The sequence below is a fragment of the Lithohypha guttulata genome (assembly GCF_036872675.1).
Source record: "Lithohypha guttulata strain CCFEE 5908 chromosome Unknown scaffold_2, whole genome shotgun sequence".
In the NCBI taxonomy this organism is placed as follows: Eukaryota; Fungi; Ascomycota; class Eurotiomycetes; order Chaetothyriales; family Trichomeriaceae; genus Lithohypha; species Lithohypha guttulata.
In genome coordinates, this window is record NW_027042751.1 from 3768383 (window position 1) to 3784970 (window position 16588).

The 16588-nt window shown below is 49.4% G+C and overlaps 4 protein-coding genes across 4 annotated transcripts; 2 read left to right on the plus strand and 2 right to left on the minus strand.

The window, feature by feature from the left end:
* Positions 1-929: 929 nt before the first annotated feature.
* LTR64_003489 (uncharacterized protein) lies at positions 930-2195 on the minus strand (the record flags this gene model as incomplete). Its single annotated transcript, XM_064897845.1, has 2 exons — positions 930-1960; positions 2018-2195. The coding sequence occupies 2 exons, from the start codon at positions 2193-2195 to the stop codon at positions 930-932; spliced, it is 1209 nt and encodes a 402-aa protein (XP_064756795.1).
* Positions 2196-3048: 853 nt separating this feature from the next.
* TIF3 (Eukaryotic translation initiation factor 4B) lies at positions 3049-4928 on the minus strand (the record flags this gene model as incomplete). The annotated part of the gene is made up of 5 exons (XM_064897846.1): positions 3049-4499; positions 4550-4633; positions 4684-4728; positions 4786-4836; positions 4925-4928. The coding sequence occupies 5 exons, from the start codon at positions 4926-4928 to the stop codon at positions 3049-3051; spliced, it is 1635 nt and encodes a 544-aa protein (XP_064756796.1).
* Positions 4929-5424: 496 nt separating this feature from the next.
* On the plus strand, positions 5425-6030 carry LTR64_003491 (uncharacterized protein; the record flags this gene model as incomplete). Its single annotated transcript, XM_064897847.1, has 1 exon — positions 5425-6030. One exon carries the CDS (start codon positions 5425-5427, stop codon positions 6028-6030), a length of 606 nt encoding a protein of 201 aa, XP_064756797.1.
* An 855-nt stretch (positions 6031-6885) lies between these two features.
* On the plus strand, positions 6886-16305 carry FMP27 (Protein SABRE; the record flags this gene model as incomplete). The annotated part of the gene is given in 2 exon segments (XM_064897848.1): positions 6886-6893; positions 6909-16305. 2 exon segments carry the CDS (start codon positions 6886-6888, stop codon positions 16303-16305), a joined length of 9405 nt encoding a protein of 3134 aa, XP_064756798.1.
* Positions 16306-16588: the final 283 nt, after the last annotated feature.

The window sequence follows — 16588 nt, forward strand, 5'->3', positions numbered from 1 at the left end:
TGCTCTGCCCAGTCAGCTCGAGGACCAAGCCAGAGAACCATACATATGTTTGGTGAAAACCGATTCATGTACCGTTGCACTAATCGACCTTCTCGAGGATAGACAAAGAGCAGAACGTCCGCCTCTGAAGCCTCGTCTGAGATATCCCATGTGCCTTGGACTCGATGAATTATCTCATCTGGTAGGTATGGCGTGGGTGTAGAGTATGTTTCAACGCCTCGAAGTTGGATATTCAAAAGTTCCTGTTTGAGCAGAAACGATCGTAGCATATTCTCGAAGAAGCCTGAGCCACAGCCGACAGAGAGTATAACGAGTTTGGAGGCATTCTCGCGATACACTGGTTGCAGAAGCTGCTCGATCGACTCAAAGAGCTTAAAAGACAGACTCAGACAACATGCTGGATGATGTTTTGGCTCATGTGAAAGCTCGAGCGACGGTTCCTTGCGGGCGACTGCCATACATCCTGGGAGTTGCACAGAGTGTGTAAAGAAGAGCTGACGCGGAGATCAATGGCCATTCCAACGCGTCCCTTATCCAGGCCAATTTCTGGTACGCTACAGTACCTATGGCTTGCCAAGACGGTACACGAGGCAAGCGCATCTCAAGCAAAGCCTGTGATCTGGCACAGAACTGCGTTACTGCATGCGAAGCAATGTTATTGGTGATGTGTTATCAGGCAGAATGAGTTTCGTTGAGCCAGACTTGTGGTGGGTTACTCAAGCTGATACAACGAGAAGAAAGCTTCCAACCTCATATATGCTATTTGAAAGCTGTCTGGGAAATCTGCGACCACAAGCACATATATAGCATGTCGTATCTGCCAAACGAATGGGTATCTTAAAAGCACCAAGTCGTAATCGTCGTAAAGGCGTACCCCTTAGAAATACTTCCAACCATCCACCACAGTATGACTGGCATCAAGCCAATCACTACTTTCGTTTCTTGCCCTTCTCTTGTCCAGCATCAAGCTCTGCCAATTTCTTCTCCAGCGTGTTGTTCGCAATTCGATCGTATTTGTCCAGTGCTCCGTTGAACATGGCAGGTAGCACTCTTTTAGAATTGGCATGATCTTTCGCAAACTCAACACCGCCGACAATCCAACCTTTAGCTTGACCGACCTTGATAGCGTCCTCTAGTAAAGCCGACCCAACTTCCTTCCGTCTGTATTTCTGTCTAACACTCCAAGCACGAATAACCAATTTCGTATGCTTTGTTGGTGACTGCGCTCTGCGCGTCCTCTTGTTACTTCCTGGCGAGGCAGGAGAACTGATAGGCTGTGCTCCACGAAATACAATAGCACCGATATAGTCGTCTCCGAATTTTGTAAGTAGGATCTCGTCACTGTCACCAAGTATATGCAAACCCGTCTCTTGTTCTTCATCGGCAGATCTGCCTGTGTTCAACCATTTCCAAGTGCCAACCCGCTCTGCTTCAAAGATATAGGGTCCGAGCAACATACGGATGCCACCTAGCACAGCCATGATAACGCCAGGTGACGTGGTACCGACCATGATCCAATTCGTAGTGCCATCTGGTTCTGCGTAAATGCGTATCAAGACTGCAAAAGCACCGACCATTACGGCCAGAATAATAGGGTGGAAGATAAGCGCGTTGGCACCTGTATTTCTTTGCTGAGCTACTGAGTCTGCGATAATGTGCAGCGCTTCGGCCCTCATGTCGTTGTCGGTAGCGGGGAAGGTCTTCAGGGTAGGTACACCGTCCTCTCCTATCGTGGATTCTTTTGGCCCGACATCTTCCTTCTCACTCTCAGCATTGCTGGGCAGTCGGAGGGCATCAGGAGGAGCCATATCGACATCCACTAGGGACGACATGCTTCCGATTAGTGGTGATGGTGGCAGGTCGTACAGTCTGGGTCGTAGACCGTACGGCGTGCAATCAGGAGAATCGTAGGAAGAGTCTAGTTCAATGAATATGTTTGAATGCAAACTCGATAGAAAAGCTGTAGCACGTTAGGGGACTGCTGTAGGAGCTCAATGCTATGCAGTCTCGTGCCTACCTGCAGATACCTTGAAACCTGGTATGCGGTCTCCCACGGCAAATGCAGAAACAGAAGAGGTTTGAAGAAAAGCTGAAGGTGAAGCGTAAGAGGTTTTCAAAAGCTGGAAAGGTGCGGCAGAGTGAGCTGGAGAAACAGGGTAAAGGTGATGAGGTTTAAGAGCGTGGTGCCTGCCCATGCTCACGAATCGAAGCCCAAGTCATCTCAATTTTGGGATGGGTAAAAACAATCTCCACGCCCGAGGGAGCGGCAACGCAGCCTGGTGTGGGAATCTAGAAGCTCAATACGAACCAGAGAAAGCCATCAACCCAAATCAATGATAGCAGGCGTAATGGTCTCATAATAATGGATTCAGAGGAAACGCCGGACGATGGTTAGTATATCTACACTGAGAACGTGCCTGTATGGGCCAGAGGCAGTGGACGAAGCTCGTCATGCCTTGCCAAATCTTGGCTTATTTGATAAGCGCGATAAAGGAAATGCTGCAGCGTCCCCATCGCATTCGGCAAGCACTGATAGCCTTCTTGGGCAAACAGTGCTGCACCAATGAACAACTCGCAGTCGGTCGCGAAGTGTATTAGTTCAGCATAATCATGCCTTAGCTTTGCACAAGTGTTACAATCGAGGCCATCCAGTACCTCGTTTGATAAAAGTCAGGAATGCTCACGTGCAGCTTTTCGAAAGTTGTGATATCAGAGGCACATCAGGAGCATAGGCTAGGATCACGAGTGGGCGACTAACCACAATGGAAATGCACTGGTTGACATTGTATCTACACTTGATAGCCTAGCCAGCAGACACATGACCGGAACTGACGAAATGCTGTAGATGAATGAGAAGCATGGATTGCTCCTGTATGTAAATGCTCAATCTGCCTCGTTGCTTTTGAATCCCTGCCCATACATTGATTGAAGACCCGACGAAGTAGAGCTTGAATGCATTTGTGGGCTATACCACTGAAGTAAATGTGCCTTCACAAGACGACCGTCATTGATACGAGTGGAGTAGTTGAACCGTCTCTAGGTCGTGTCTTACGAGGCAATAGCACGCGGGTGCTGGCTACGTCTGTTGTTGTTATTGTTGTGGTTCTGTTTCTTGGGCTTGGTGTTCTTCGAGACCGTGCTCCATCCATCCTCCTGAAGTGCTGCCGTCTCGCTATCTGCTGGCGCTTCCGATGCTGGTGCAGCCTTCCTCCAAGCGCCGTTCTCTGCGGCTGGTGGGGCTCGAGTAACCTCCTTTGGTTTGACTGCTGTGTCACGATCTGGTGCAGGTGCTTCATCCTCTTCAGCATCTTCGTCAGCGACCATATCGTTGCTTTCGGATGCCTGTCGGCGCAAAAGCTCAAACTTTGGTTGAGGCTTGGGCTCGACTTCATCGTTCTCACCATTCTCGTTAGTGGCATTCACGTCATTGGCTTGCTCTGTGCTCTCGGTTTGTGGCTTCTCACGGGCCTGGCGTTTCTCCTCAGCTCTGTCAGCTTTGGCCTTGTCATCGGCCTCCTTCTTGAGGCGGATCGTCTCCTGTCGTTTCTGTTCCACTTCACGCTCCTTTGCAGCAGTGTCGACAGGCCGGGCCGCACCGAATGGACTAGCCTTCGTGTCAGCCGCAGGTGCCGAAGAGCCTGAAGGATCCGCGTCCGACACAGTCCTCTTGGCCAGGTTGAGTTTAGGTCTGGTTGCAGGAGCTGCAGGAGGTGCTGGGGAGGACGGCACGCTGGCTTCTGGCTCAGGAGACTTGGGTGGAACGTCCGGTCGCATTTTCGATCTCCACTGGTTGTCCGTCTCGGCCGCAGTTGGCTCTCTGACAGGAACTGGTCGATCAGGGTACTCTCTTCTAGGTGGCCTGGAGCCTTCCTGTGACCTTCCCTCGCCCCAAGATGGTGAATTACGACGAAAGGTGCCTTCTTTGCTGGCTTGACGACCGGCGCCACCAAGACTTCTGTCTGGGATGGCGGCTGGTGAAAGAGGGCCTTTGCGTTCCCAGTTGGAGAAGTCTCGGACTTTTCCATCTGTGTCTGCGCCGAAGCCTCTGCGGCTGCCTCGTTCACTGCCAGCATCTGACATATTGTCCATGTTTCTGTTGAAGTTTCTCTCAGAAACTCGTCTTTGCGAGGAAGGTAATTCTGGCAATGGTCCTTTACGGCTCCAGTCGCTAAAGTCTCGGTTTGACTCGGGTCTATCGTTCTTAGGAGGGTCTGCTACGCTGATTCTGACTTGACGACCTGCAAGATTGCTACCAGAAAGACTGAGCGCGGTCTTGAGTCCATCGAGTGTCCCAAATTCGACATAACCAAATCCCTTGGGTTTTCTGTCCATCTTATCCTCCACAATTCGAACGTTAGTCGTCTCGCAGTCTCGGAAGAAATCTCGGATGTCGTCCTGTGTGACGTCGAAGGAGAGGTTGGCAAGATGGGCGGTATACGGAGGTTTGTCAGGCAAGGGCAATTGTTCGCGCACAGAGTACTGGGACAGGTCTCTTCTTTCTGAGATCTGGTAAGCTCGAGTCATTGCGGGGGAGAGAACGTGTACTGACCAAAAGATGCTCCTCCCATTCCAGTGTTCGAGCTGAAGTCCCGTCGTCCGGCAGAGGCGCCATAACTCTTTTGCGCATCGGTAGCTGTAATTGCTTTTTAGATGTAGTCAATACTGGGATACTGATGTGCGTACCTGGCAATGGCATGTCCTCCATTTCGTCGGCCCATGAGCCATAGCCTAATGATTGAATTAACCCATTGTCGCCGTACCATTACTGTCCTACGGTCGACATACTGTCATCTTGTAAGAAGGTCCCAAGGGACATCTTCTGATTCTTTTTGGGAGCTAGTATGACAGTCAGCACATTGCCCAACAATCGCAGCGTGCCTTCTATAGGCGCATGCTCTTTCGACGTGGCGGCATATGGACATACCCATGATTGCGAATCTTCACCACGCTCACTGTCTTCAGGACTGTGGGCGCGCAAATTTGGTTTTGCTTTAGTATTGCCCGAGCGATTGAGTACAGGTTTGAGCAAGTATGCCCAAGTTGTGGATGGGAGGAAGATTCGAGTCGTGCGTATACTTTAAGAAATTATCACCATCTCCGTCGCAAGCGATGTGTACGCTCACGTACGCGTATAGATATGCCGTGATAATCGGTGCACGCCCGTATACGCCGGCAATCTTCACCTGGGAATATCACCGAAACTTATTCCCGTCATAGTCACGTGCGTGTGTTGGAAAGTGCAAGTTACAGGCTCTATTTATCTACTCCCTTCCTCATACCGGCGTGAATAGCTGTTGTGACCAGATACCACTCCGCTTGGAACGTCTGTTCTGATGAGAGATGATGAATGCTCTACAGTTCTTCGAAACGATATTTCAGACAACGTTATGAGCATCAGAGTGCCAGTATCGAATTTTCGAACACATGGCTTCACCGATGCCGGAAGCAAAGCCTAGCGGTGCTACATCAATCGCCAAGTCTTCAGCGTATGTTGGTGGAGGAGCGGGAGCGCTTGGAGCAGCTTTTGCTGCCGCTCATGCTACACTAAAAGGTCGCAACGCTGCTCTATGGGGTGCAGCTGCAGGCTTTCAATGTTTCGTCCTTGGCTCGACCTTTTGGTTTTCTAGGGATGTACTTCGTAACAACGTGGATCAAGGACAGGGTCTGTCGTATAGAGATGATCTCTTGTACAGCGGATTTGCAGGATCATTGGCAGGCATGGCAGGAGGCGCTATGCGAAGCCGTGGTAACATCATTCCTGGTGCAATTGTTTTCGGGTTGGTCGGATTAGGCGGTCAAGCCGGTCTCTCTGCGTTGGCAGGACGTATCGATGCACCAGACCGAGAGCGTCGACCTATACTAGATCGACTGTCTGATTCTAAGTGGTGGCCCTTAAAATCGGTATCTGATGAGGATTATGAGCGGGAGTTGACTGAGAAGATTGTGGGACTTGAGGCAGAGCTTGAAGTCATCGATGAAAAGATTGCGCTGCTGAGACGGGAGTCTACCGGAATAACGGACAAGACCTGAGCTCGACAAACCACTAATACAAAATACCTCTCTCACCCAGAAAGAGTGGCTGTATCCAGATGCAAGTCGTTTGATCGTCACAGGCGTCTTTCGACAGCAAAATCAAACTTTCAGTTGGGCACGTTCAAGGTCTACTTTACACCTTTATGAAGAATCACAGCAGGCAGACACATAGGATGAGGAAGGAGAGCTTTCTATTGTGCCACTGCAATGTCCTTGAAAAATGTTTTTGCTGTACCAGCAGAACAAATTCTGCTCTCGTCGTCCTTCTGTGGTGAGAGACAGTAGTGGCTAGTACAAGGCGTGCGCACAGTGCTGGCAGTAGGAGTCTTATTCAGCACACATGGTTATTGGATAAAGCATCGGAAGTCAGTACGATAGGGCATTCATCAGAGTGGACGCTGTTCTGAATGGAAGCGCGGCTAATATAAAAATGCAAGAAGGGCTCCCCGTAACCATGATACGTCATCATGCAGGGCAGCACTCGTGTTTTGCAGATGCAGAATGACTGCACAGGTCCGACGGCTCAAGGAGTGAACCATTGCATAACTGTACCAAAAGTTTTGTTATATGGTAGCCATTGTATACGCGACGCTCCGCTCTTCAATGTGGATTATATGCAGCTCGAATTGATGGCATGTTAGGGAAGCTAGCTGACCCAGCCCGATCTAGCGCCAAGAATCGGAAATCAGTGCTTATTCAATAACCCCACCAAGCCTAAATCAGAGCCGGAATGAGATGCATCGCGTGCCGTTCGTGCCGCTCAGATAGTGCGCATGCGATTACTTTACTCGTTGGCATTCAAAAGATTTTGTGTATACTCGCTTCTGCACTGAACTTCGATCAAACAAAGTCATGAAACTGTAACCGGTTGACAGCACCTCAGGCTTAGGAAGTGACAACAACTCGATCTGGAAGCCCGGTATTCACGCGCAAGGTACACTTTGCAGACGCAATGACAAAGAAGAGGACGAACAGACCTCGATAGGATACCGGAAGCACGAGAGATGCACAAACGATGACTATGTCTACGTTGCTGAAGCCACCGATACCGAACTTCCAGCCTCGGTCGTGCCTGCTCAGCTGCGTAAGGACTTTCGGACCATGGCACTAATCAATGCGACTTCTTTCGTTGGTTCGATAATTCTGACATACCTCTCCTCCTTCATCCTGCTCGCTATCATACGTATCGCTACTGGAATCTCTATACAACGGGTCGGCCTGTCGAGTTTGAGGCACATTTCTTATACTCACAGGGATGGCATCAGGATTGATATTAGAGGCTTGGGCTTCGCTATACACAGGCCCACCTTTGCGCAACCTACATGGGTCAGTCTCCGGCTTCAGGAACTTGTCCTTACCGTTGATCCGGCATCGCTACAAAGTCACCAAGGAAGAAGGCAGGGCACGGACCGACCGAATTATCATGATGCGGACAAGCAGGACGCTACCTCACGTAGCCACGAGTCGGAGCAGAAGAGCAAGCTGTGGCGGCAGCTGAATGATATCAAAGAACATCTCAAGAGAATACATGACAAAATTCAATGGCTGCGTATGTTTGACATCTATGCTACTAACACCACCTTAGATGTTACTGGAGTGGGTTCTTTGTCCGTTGGCTCAATAACCCTTGCCGTTCACACTCGTCGGAAGATGCTCGATAGAGGCCGCCTCTTTCGACACAAAAAGGATCCCTCAGGTCACCAAAAACCAGCAGAATGGATATTCACTGTCAGAAGCATCTTCCTTGGCGTCAGTGGCCGAGAGCCTATTGAGATCCTTGACAATATGTCGGTCAATGTACACGGGCTGCTATACCAGGAAAAGAGTGGATTACGAGATACTTCCATTGCCATCAAGGTCGGAAGACTCCATGTGCCCATTGATGATTTCCTGGAGTTCAAAGCTCGCACTTCTTCCGACGCGGAACGATACACTAGGAGGAAGACCACCTCACATCAGCGTGGGATCAGCCTGGACGATGTGGTAGAAGAGCTTGAACGTCCCGGAAGTCGCGAAGCAGCTATTGTGCAGACAGTCGCCGACTCAAAGGAGTTCTTAAGCTCTGTCCTCCGTGGCGTGCAAGAAATCCAGCTAGGCATGAGCTTCATTCGCATATCCAAGGAGATCGTGCCGTTGAGAAAAGCAAACCTTCCCGTCTTCATGAACATCGTCACCCACGAGATTGGCATTGACTTGCATCGTCTGTCGCAGAATTCGCCTGCACATCGCATGTACTTTTCTCACCAAGATATTGCGCACCAAGCTCTTGTGGCTGCAGTGTCCATATCTGTCAGCCTTGATGAGGACGACACGAAATCTACCAAGATCGTGTACATACCGATGGCGACAACTACAATAAGAACTACCTTGCCTTCAAAAACAATGAGTTTCACCGAGGAGCGCGATGTTGCTGAACGCAACTCAAATGTCCTCTTTGCGAACTTGGTTATCACATCTCCCTCCGTCGATTTGACACCGCAATACCTCATACAGTTGCTCGCCGTTACACAGTCACGTACCAAGACCTCATCGGTCCCTGAACCGAGTCGTCATCGTCTCATATCGAGACTTCTGCCAAGAGCCGTAATGAAATTCTCGATACACGAACCTGTCGTGCGTTTCGTCCTACCTGTCGCGGCTAAGGGTTACCACGAACCAGATGACTTCGACATGATCATCTCAGCAATATCAGGCATATCCTTCGAGGTCGAGTCGTCCCACTCCTCCCAAGATGATCTACTTTATTCTCTCAATTCTCATTTCCGGGTAATGACACATACTCTCTACTATCAATCTGCCTCGGGTATGAAGCACAACCTGCTGAAGACGGATTCGCTCGAGGTTAAAACTCAAGTCACAGCTTCTAAAGAAGTGTTCGTGGTGGTTTCTGGAGCTCTACGGAGCTTTTCCATACTGATGGTGCGGCCTGAGGTCAGCCAAGGTGTATACAATATCGTACGGCACTTTCATCATGTTTCTTATGCCGAGAAGACAGATCCTCTCCCGAAACACAAAGAGTCTTTTCTGCGCAAAATACCCGCTTGGCTGTTAGAGTTTCGATTTGAAGGAACAAACTGTAGTTTCGAGACTGCTGGTATCGATGCAAGCATATCTGATCAAACTCGCGGCGTGGCATTTGAATTGGAGTCATGGAGTACACACTATCTTGCACACAGAACCGACAGTCACCACAAGCCATCATCGCGTCGGAAAGTAAGCGCTTCTGTTCGTGCCAACGAGCTTCCGGAGAACATAACACATCTCACGCCTCCAACTTCGCCAGCGAAGCATCATCCCACCACTCATCACTCTACCGACGGACGACGTCTCACTGTCCATATCAAAGGCTTCCAGGGTTTCATTATCGAGTCGCTGGAAGAGTGGGAACAAAAGCCTTTCGTGTCAGTCCCACGGACCGAAGTCGCCTTCAGCACTTCGAGAGACCAGCAAGGGCCAATGTGTCACATCAACACCCACGTCAGAGCTTTCTATCTCGAATTTTCCCTTTACCGAGCATACTCGATTGGTGTTGCTGCAATGGTCATACAGGATGCTTTCTGGGGATCATCTTCGCACCACGACTCTGTATCGGCGAAAGCATTCGACCACGCAGCAGCAACGACCGACATGCCTTCGAAACCCCCGAGTCACAAGCCGGTGACGACCCGAGAGCTTCTTGCTGTCGATGTCAAGTCTGGCTATGTCCAGATAAAGGCAGACATGCCCCACCAACCCGCCATGATGCTACAATTGTATGAAGTTGCTGCAGGACGGCACAGATGGTCAGCTCCATTTCTAAGAGGTCATCTCCTACGTCTTCACGCTGCGTCACCTCATGTACGCTCCGCTTGGGCTCGCATTATCAGTATGAATGCGTTGCGGATCGATCCTCGGAGCACAAGAAAGAAGACCGCCAATGGCTATGTTGATGAAAAGTCTTTTGACGTGAGCACAGACTTCATTCGCCTAGCTGTGCCGCATGGCTTGCGCATGTTCAAGGTTTTCGACAATTTTACAAACACGTTCAAGTCACTTCTGCAACTGACCTACCGCTTCAAAACCAGGTCGAACAACTACATCCTCAAGAAGGGTTCAGAAAAGCCAAAGCATGTCCCTAGGGTCTCTCTTAGGTGCAAAGCTCTGCTGTTTGAGTTGGAAGACGACGCTTTTGAATGGAAGCTGAGCAATATTTATCACGTAGGTCGAAGTGAGCAGAAGCAACGGCTTGCTCGGGCCGACGCTTTCAAGCTGAAACTCCGGAAAATGCAGGACGAACGTGGCCGTCAGCATTCGTCACGCCGCCGAGCACAATCTAGCAATGCAGTATCTAGAGAGACGTCGCCGAGAACACCTTTGAGACGATCAGCCAGCCAGGACAGTACTCCACGTCGACATTCTCCGACCAGAGGCCGCAAAGGTCAACCTTCAAAGCTACGTTACAATCGTGACGGCACATGCAATCTCACGTCATCGGCGAGTGTTGAGGTGGAAGAGGCTTGGGACAAGCTGCAGAAATACAATGCTCGAAGTTGGAAAAGCCGCATTGGCTGGCTTCAACAAATGCAAAACAGTACCGTTAGGAGCATCCGCCGCATGTTCAGTGGTGCAGACGAACCACCTCCTGATGTTGACGACCATGAGACAACTTTGGGCATACCAGATCGTCCTGGACTGCTAACAATTGTTATCAGCGACTTACACCTCATTGTTGACAAGCCCTCTTTCCCACTGAGCGCTTTGCCAAAATTTATGAACGATGTCGGCAAAGGCATTCCTCAGGACATGCAGTATGCCCTTTTGGTACCATTGAGTTTGTCCCTCGACATGGGCGAAGCCCGGTTTATGCTTCGAGATTATCCTCTCAATCTTCTTCACGTGCCTGCCATCAGAAGGGGCCAGCCCCCACGTCTGCCAAGTTGGTCAATGAGAACGGATTTTGTCATTGCCGAGGAGTTTAGAGATGACTTGTCCATCCGGCATGTAAAGGTAGATATCGTTCCGAAAGGTCAGAGAACAAAGGATGGTGGAGAGATTCCAGGTTTCGCGATCGATGTCCGTCGTACCGTGTCCCCTGTAAAGACTTACTCCATGCCTATCATCGACATCAACACCAGTGCGCCGACATCTATTTCGTGGGGTACCTCGTATCAGCCAGCAATTCAGGATGTCATGATGATCATAGAAAGCTTCACGAAACCCGAGATAGACCCGTCCGACAGAGTTGGATTCTGGGACAAAGTTCGACTTAGCTTTCACTCACGGCCTGTGATCAACTGGAAAGGCGATGGCGATGTGCAATTGCGTCTAAAGGGGTCCCGAGATCCTTACGTGGTCACCGGCTTCGGTGCTGGTTTTGTCATGTGCTGGAGAAGTAACGTTCGTTGGGCCATTCATGAGGACGATGATCCAAGGAACTTCATGACGGTCAAGAGTGGTGAGTACGTATTAGCCATACCAGACTATAGCCACAAGGCCCAATTTGGTAGAGACGATACTCCTCAACATGATGCAGACAGCTTGAGCAGTTCAGACAAGAATATTGCTATATTCAGTAAAGTCATCATGAAAGTTTCGGGCAACGTGCAATGGAAAGCGGGACTTGTATTCGAGCGTAATACACATGAAGGTGGACGTTCAGCCAGTTTTAAACCTCACTACGATGTTGTCCTCAAAAATCCTGCTTTCCTTGCTAAACAGGACTTGCAAGATTACGACGCATATCGAGGATTCAGGAGTCATCATATCCATATGTCGGTGGCCCTTGCCGCACCGTTCGACAGAGAGTGGACAGCACAGGAGATCTCGCCCTCACAAAGCTACAACAGCGTTCATCTCTCTCCGCGGTTTTTCTCGCATTTCTTCAATTGGTGGTCTCTCTTCTCAGGAGTGATGTCCCTGCCCATACGGCAGGGTTCTCTTTGGCGCAGCCCCGAGAAGACAAGCAAGAAATTCGGCAGACATCTAGCCACGATCAAGTATGGCCTTCTGCTGTCTCCTCTGTTCATTGCCCACGTCTACAAGCACAAAGATAGTGAGGACTACGAGAAGGAAGTGGTCTCTGCAACTGGCCTAAAGCTACGGCTTGACAGCTTCATACTAGATTTGCACCAACGGAGAGAGTGGTTCAATACTGTATCGAGAACAAAATCGGAGCAATTACGGACAAGTGCAATGAAGATCAACCGCGCAGAGCTAGATTTCGTCAATGCTGACTTGAGAGCAGTGTCAGCAGATATCGCTGGCACAACGGCTGATGATCTCAAGCGTGCGACGGACGAGATGTTGTCATCCTACCAAGGGCGAAGTACCAACGTCGACATGTCCAGATTCACCATACCAGATCACGACTTCTCATGGATCGACATGGATGATTTCGTCGAACTGGACTGGATTTTACCCTCTGAATCCAATCCGGAGACTCAGATATTGCCACTTGCTTTCACCCCTCGATTCACATACTTTCGGCAAACCGATCATGGCAACGCTATTCATGGTGACGAATCAAGGGAGTCTCCCTTTGGACAAGAAGATACTCACAATTGCGTTATACCATCAAGACATAATGATCCACGAAAGGTTCAGATGCATCTGATTGAGAACCGGTTGAAGCATCTCGATGAGCAGATTGAAGCACATGGGAGAAACACTGGTGAACATGAGGTCAAGGTTGTTCGTGAGGGCGACCAAGATCCTTCTATTCGAGAGAAACATAAGCTTTATCAGATTCAACAGAAGCAGCTAGCGGATAAGAAGACCTTCCTCGAACACGGTCTTCGCAGGCTTGCTCATCATGAATACCCGAATGGTATTGCGCACATGATGGGCGAGCCAACTTTCAGTGCGCACAAGCCTAGCAACGATTCCCAATCACAGCCAGAAACGCCAGAGCGTAAAAGTCTTGACTCCAATGCAGCATCTTTGCCTTCGAATACGAGCAACAGTCAGGTCGATATAGACGGGCTTTATTCTACACCTCGCGATGAGTTTGCGAGTGACTTCAACAACAGATTCATCATTCACAATGCGCAAGTGAAATGGAACAATTCTCTACGAAACATCATCCTGCGATACAGTCATCAAGTTAGCCAACGTCGTGGATTTGTGTATTACATGTCGCGTAGGGCTGTGAAATTCATTCTGGATATAGTGGACGAGCAAGGAAAGCGTAAAGAGAACAAGCAACGGCAAAACGAGCAGTCTGCAACAGTGCCTCCAACTCCACCCGTCGCCTCGCCAAGTGATGAAAGAGACGCAGACAACGTCGTGGAAGAGCGCATTCAGCAGCTCTTAAATGATGCCAAGAGATTTGTTTCAACCAATGAGGTTGAAGAAAGTCCACAGCCTCAACGGAGGCGCCCCTCGACAGTTAGCATCGATCCCGAAGAAAAGCTTGCTGATGATTTCTTGGCTATGAATAGCTACAATATGCGCCTGATTGCGCCACAAATTCAATTCCAGAGTGAAAAGAATACCACATCAGCGGTGTTACTCACTGCAAAGGGAATGCAGATGAAAGTCATATCAATCATGGACAAAGAACGACTGTCTGATGATGTGAGTGGTCTGGTGCAACGCCGATTCGCCTTGGACATGGACGGAGTACAGATTTTCATTACAAATCTCAAGCAACTAAGCAAGCATATCCATCTATACGCTGGCAACAAATACGGTAACTCGCCAGGTTCCTCGTGGCCTCCATGGGCATCCATCGAAACGATGTTTGACTTTCATATTGACCCTTTCGGCTTTCAGAGGGTTGTGCAGAAAACCTCTGCGAGTTTGCGTTACGAGAAGTACAACGCCTTACGCCTCAAATACAACGAGGAAATTGCAGAAGGAGTAGAAGGTGAGTCAGGCACTAAAAAGCGCAAAGAAAGCAGAATCGATCACGTCTGGGTTGACTTTCCTCGGCTTAGAGCAAGTTGCGACTCACATCAATATTACGCCATGTACATTATTGTTATAGATCTCCTCATGTACCACGAACCTCTCGAAAAGACAAGGAGTGAGCGACTAGAGAAGATCATGCTGGCTTCTGACTTTAGTGATCTTCGTGGCGCCCCAGAGATGGCAGAGAGCTTGCAAGAGCGGATCCGGCAGCTCAACGAGCTAAAGCTCTACTTCATCGTCAACGCGAGATTGCTTGATAAGAAGGGTTGGCAGGACCGTATTGACCTGGAAAAGGATCTTGCTAGCTGTGAGGATGAGCTTTTTTTCATCATGAAAGCCATCAACACCTCGCAACAACGGAATGATGAGCGCTCTTCGCAATCAAGCGGATTTCTACGATGGTATCTCAGTGCTTCACAGGTTGTGTGGCACCTGATGAAGGAAAGAAACGAACCTTTACTCGAGTTCCAGTTAGGCAATGCTACATATGAGAGAATTGACAACAGTGACGGCTCAAACCACAACGCCATGGAGATTGAGCACATTCGTGGCTGGAACCTGTTACCCAAGGCTCTGTACCCAGAAATTATCGGGCCCTATAAAGATCCTCAGCATAAACAAATAACCGAAGTCCCAAAGATGTTGCAGTTGCACTGGTATATGCTGGAAGCAATAGCAGGCATACCTGTGCTCGAAGAGTTCCAAGTCACTATGCACCCAATCAAAGTTCAGCTCGAACGCTCGCTAGGCAAGGCGCTCTTCGAGTATATATTTCCTGGCATTGGATCCAATGCCTTCGACAACAGTAGCTTCTCGCCATTGATGGTCAAGAATATGAAGCCAATTGAGGGAGAGGATGACGAAGAGAACGAAAAGGCACGCAGTGTTGTGTCGCCGGAGCGAGTCATCTCACCGCCAGATCAGAATGACCTGAAAAACTTCTCGACAGGTGCCATTGCAAATCGGTTACAGCCAACGTACAACTTGACAAAAAGCACACAGAATGGAGCGGCAAATAGGACCAAAATGAAGGGACTAGGTATCGGCAACCACCGCATCGGACTCTTCGGCCACCATTATAGTTATCGAAAAGACAATGCAGATCCTGGAAGAGAAGGATTGTCTAGACAGGCTTCCTCACACAGTTTGAACTCGCTTCGAACAAAGGCTCGGGACAATTCAACAGTCAGTCTAAACGGTGACGCGAAGCTGGTACGTACCGATAGCCGAGACGGTCGTGGTTGGACGCTACGTCGCCACGATAGCAACACGGACAAGGACAAAGAGAAGGACAAGAAGAAGTCAGCTGACGATGTCTCACAAATGATGGAAAGAGCCTCAAATTATATGACCTTAGCACATGTCAAACTCAACTCCTTCGTCATTTGTCTGAGCTATAAAGGGCAGCGAGACCGCAACCTCGAGGATTTGCACGACTTCGTCTTCCGCATGCCGCCTCTCGAATATCGCAACAAGACTTGGACCAACCTAGACCTTGCACTTCATTTAAAGAAAGACGTCATCAGAGCGTTAATATCTCATACAGGCGCCATCATCGGTAACAAATTCTCACACCACCGTCCTGGCAAGAAGCAAGTAGAGCGATTACGCGAAATAGCAGCAGGGAATATGCTTGTCCCGAACAGCGATACTCTAGTGAACACTCCTAGTGTGAGTAGTGATCGTTCTAGCCTATTCACAAATAGTGATTATACACCTCCGAGAATGTCTTTTCAGTCAGACGGACCCCGCAAACTAGAGCCTTCACCATTGCTCACTACTGGCGAATGGAGTGGCATTACGGACTCTAGACAGCGTGCAAATATGTCAGTGGGCACAGTACGTCCTACTGATGCAGGTGGCTCGGAAGGAACATTGTCGTCACCTGGCCCGACGAGAAGTAGTGAGGATGGCAGTCCGAGGGCAGACAATTGGCCTTTCTCACCTGCTAGTCCGTCACGGATAGACCCACTAGGCCCTATAACGAGCAATCTACCTCGCCCATCGACGGGAAGCGGATTCATTCCAGCCAAATCCTTGCTCAAAGACGTTGTCGGTCGAAGATTCACTAACGGCGGCAGTCCAGAATCAAGCTCAAGCGGAGTGCGACCAACGATCCACAAAGGACGAGTGCGATTTAAGAGTCACAACTCGATGGAAAGACGACACAGCCAAGGTAGTGCATCTGCAGCTGACAATGAAACCTTTGCACATCGAGCACGTTCAGACAGCTTTCCGCCACAACGCAGCGTGGCCAGCAAAATTAGCGAAGGTGATACAGATCCGAAAACCGACGACGATGTCGCCAGTGTCGGTACTACGAACGCCAAGCGGAAAGTCCTGTCGTTCGGAAAGAAGGTAATGAGCGGATTCAAGGGGTAGAATACCTTCCTGGACATTGAGAATCACGATGGTAGGAGACTGCAGAAGAGAAGGAACAGCACAGTCTGAGATTGTAACAGGCGTGCAAGCATCCAGGCTTTCGAGGACACGTGGCTAAAGTGTAGGTTGGATTCTACCTTTTCTTTTATTTTTACATTGTAACATTCTCTTATGGATGCACATGTTCTCATTGTTGTCTTGTGGGTTGGCAGTCGTGAGCGTTCTAGCGTATGGTATGAAAGAAGAGGTTGGCAGGCGTGTCTGGTATTTACTGGTTGTTATC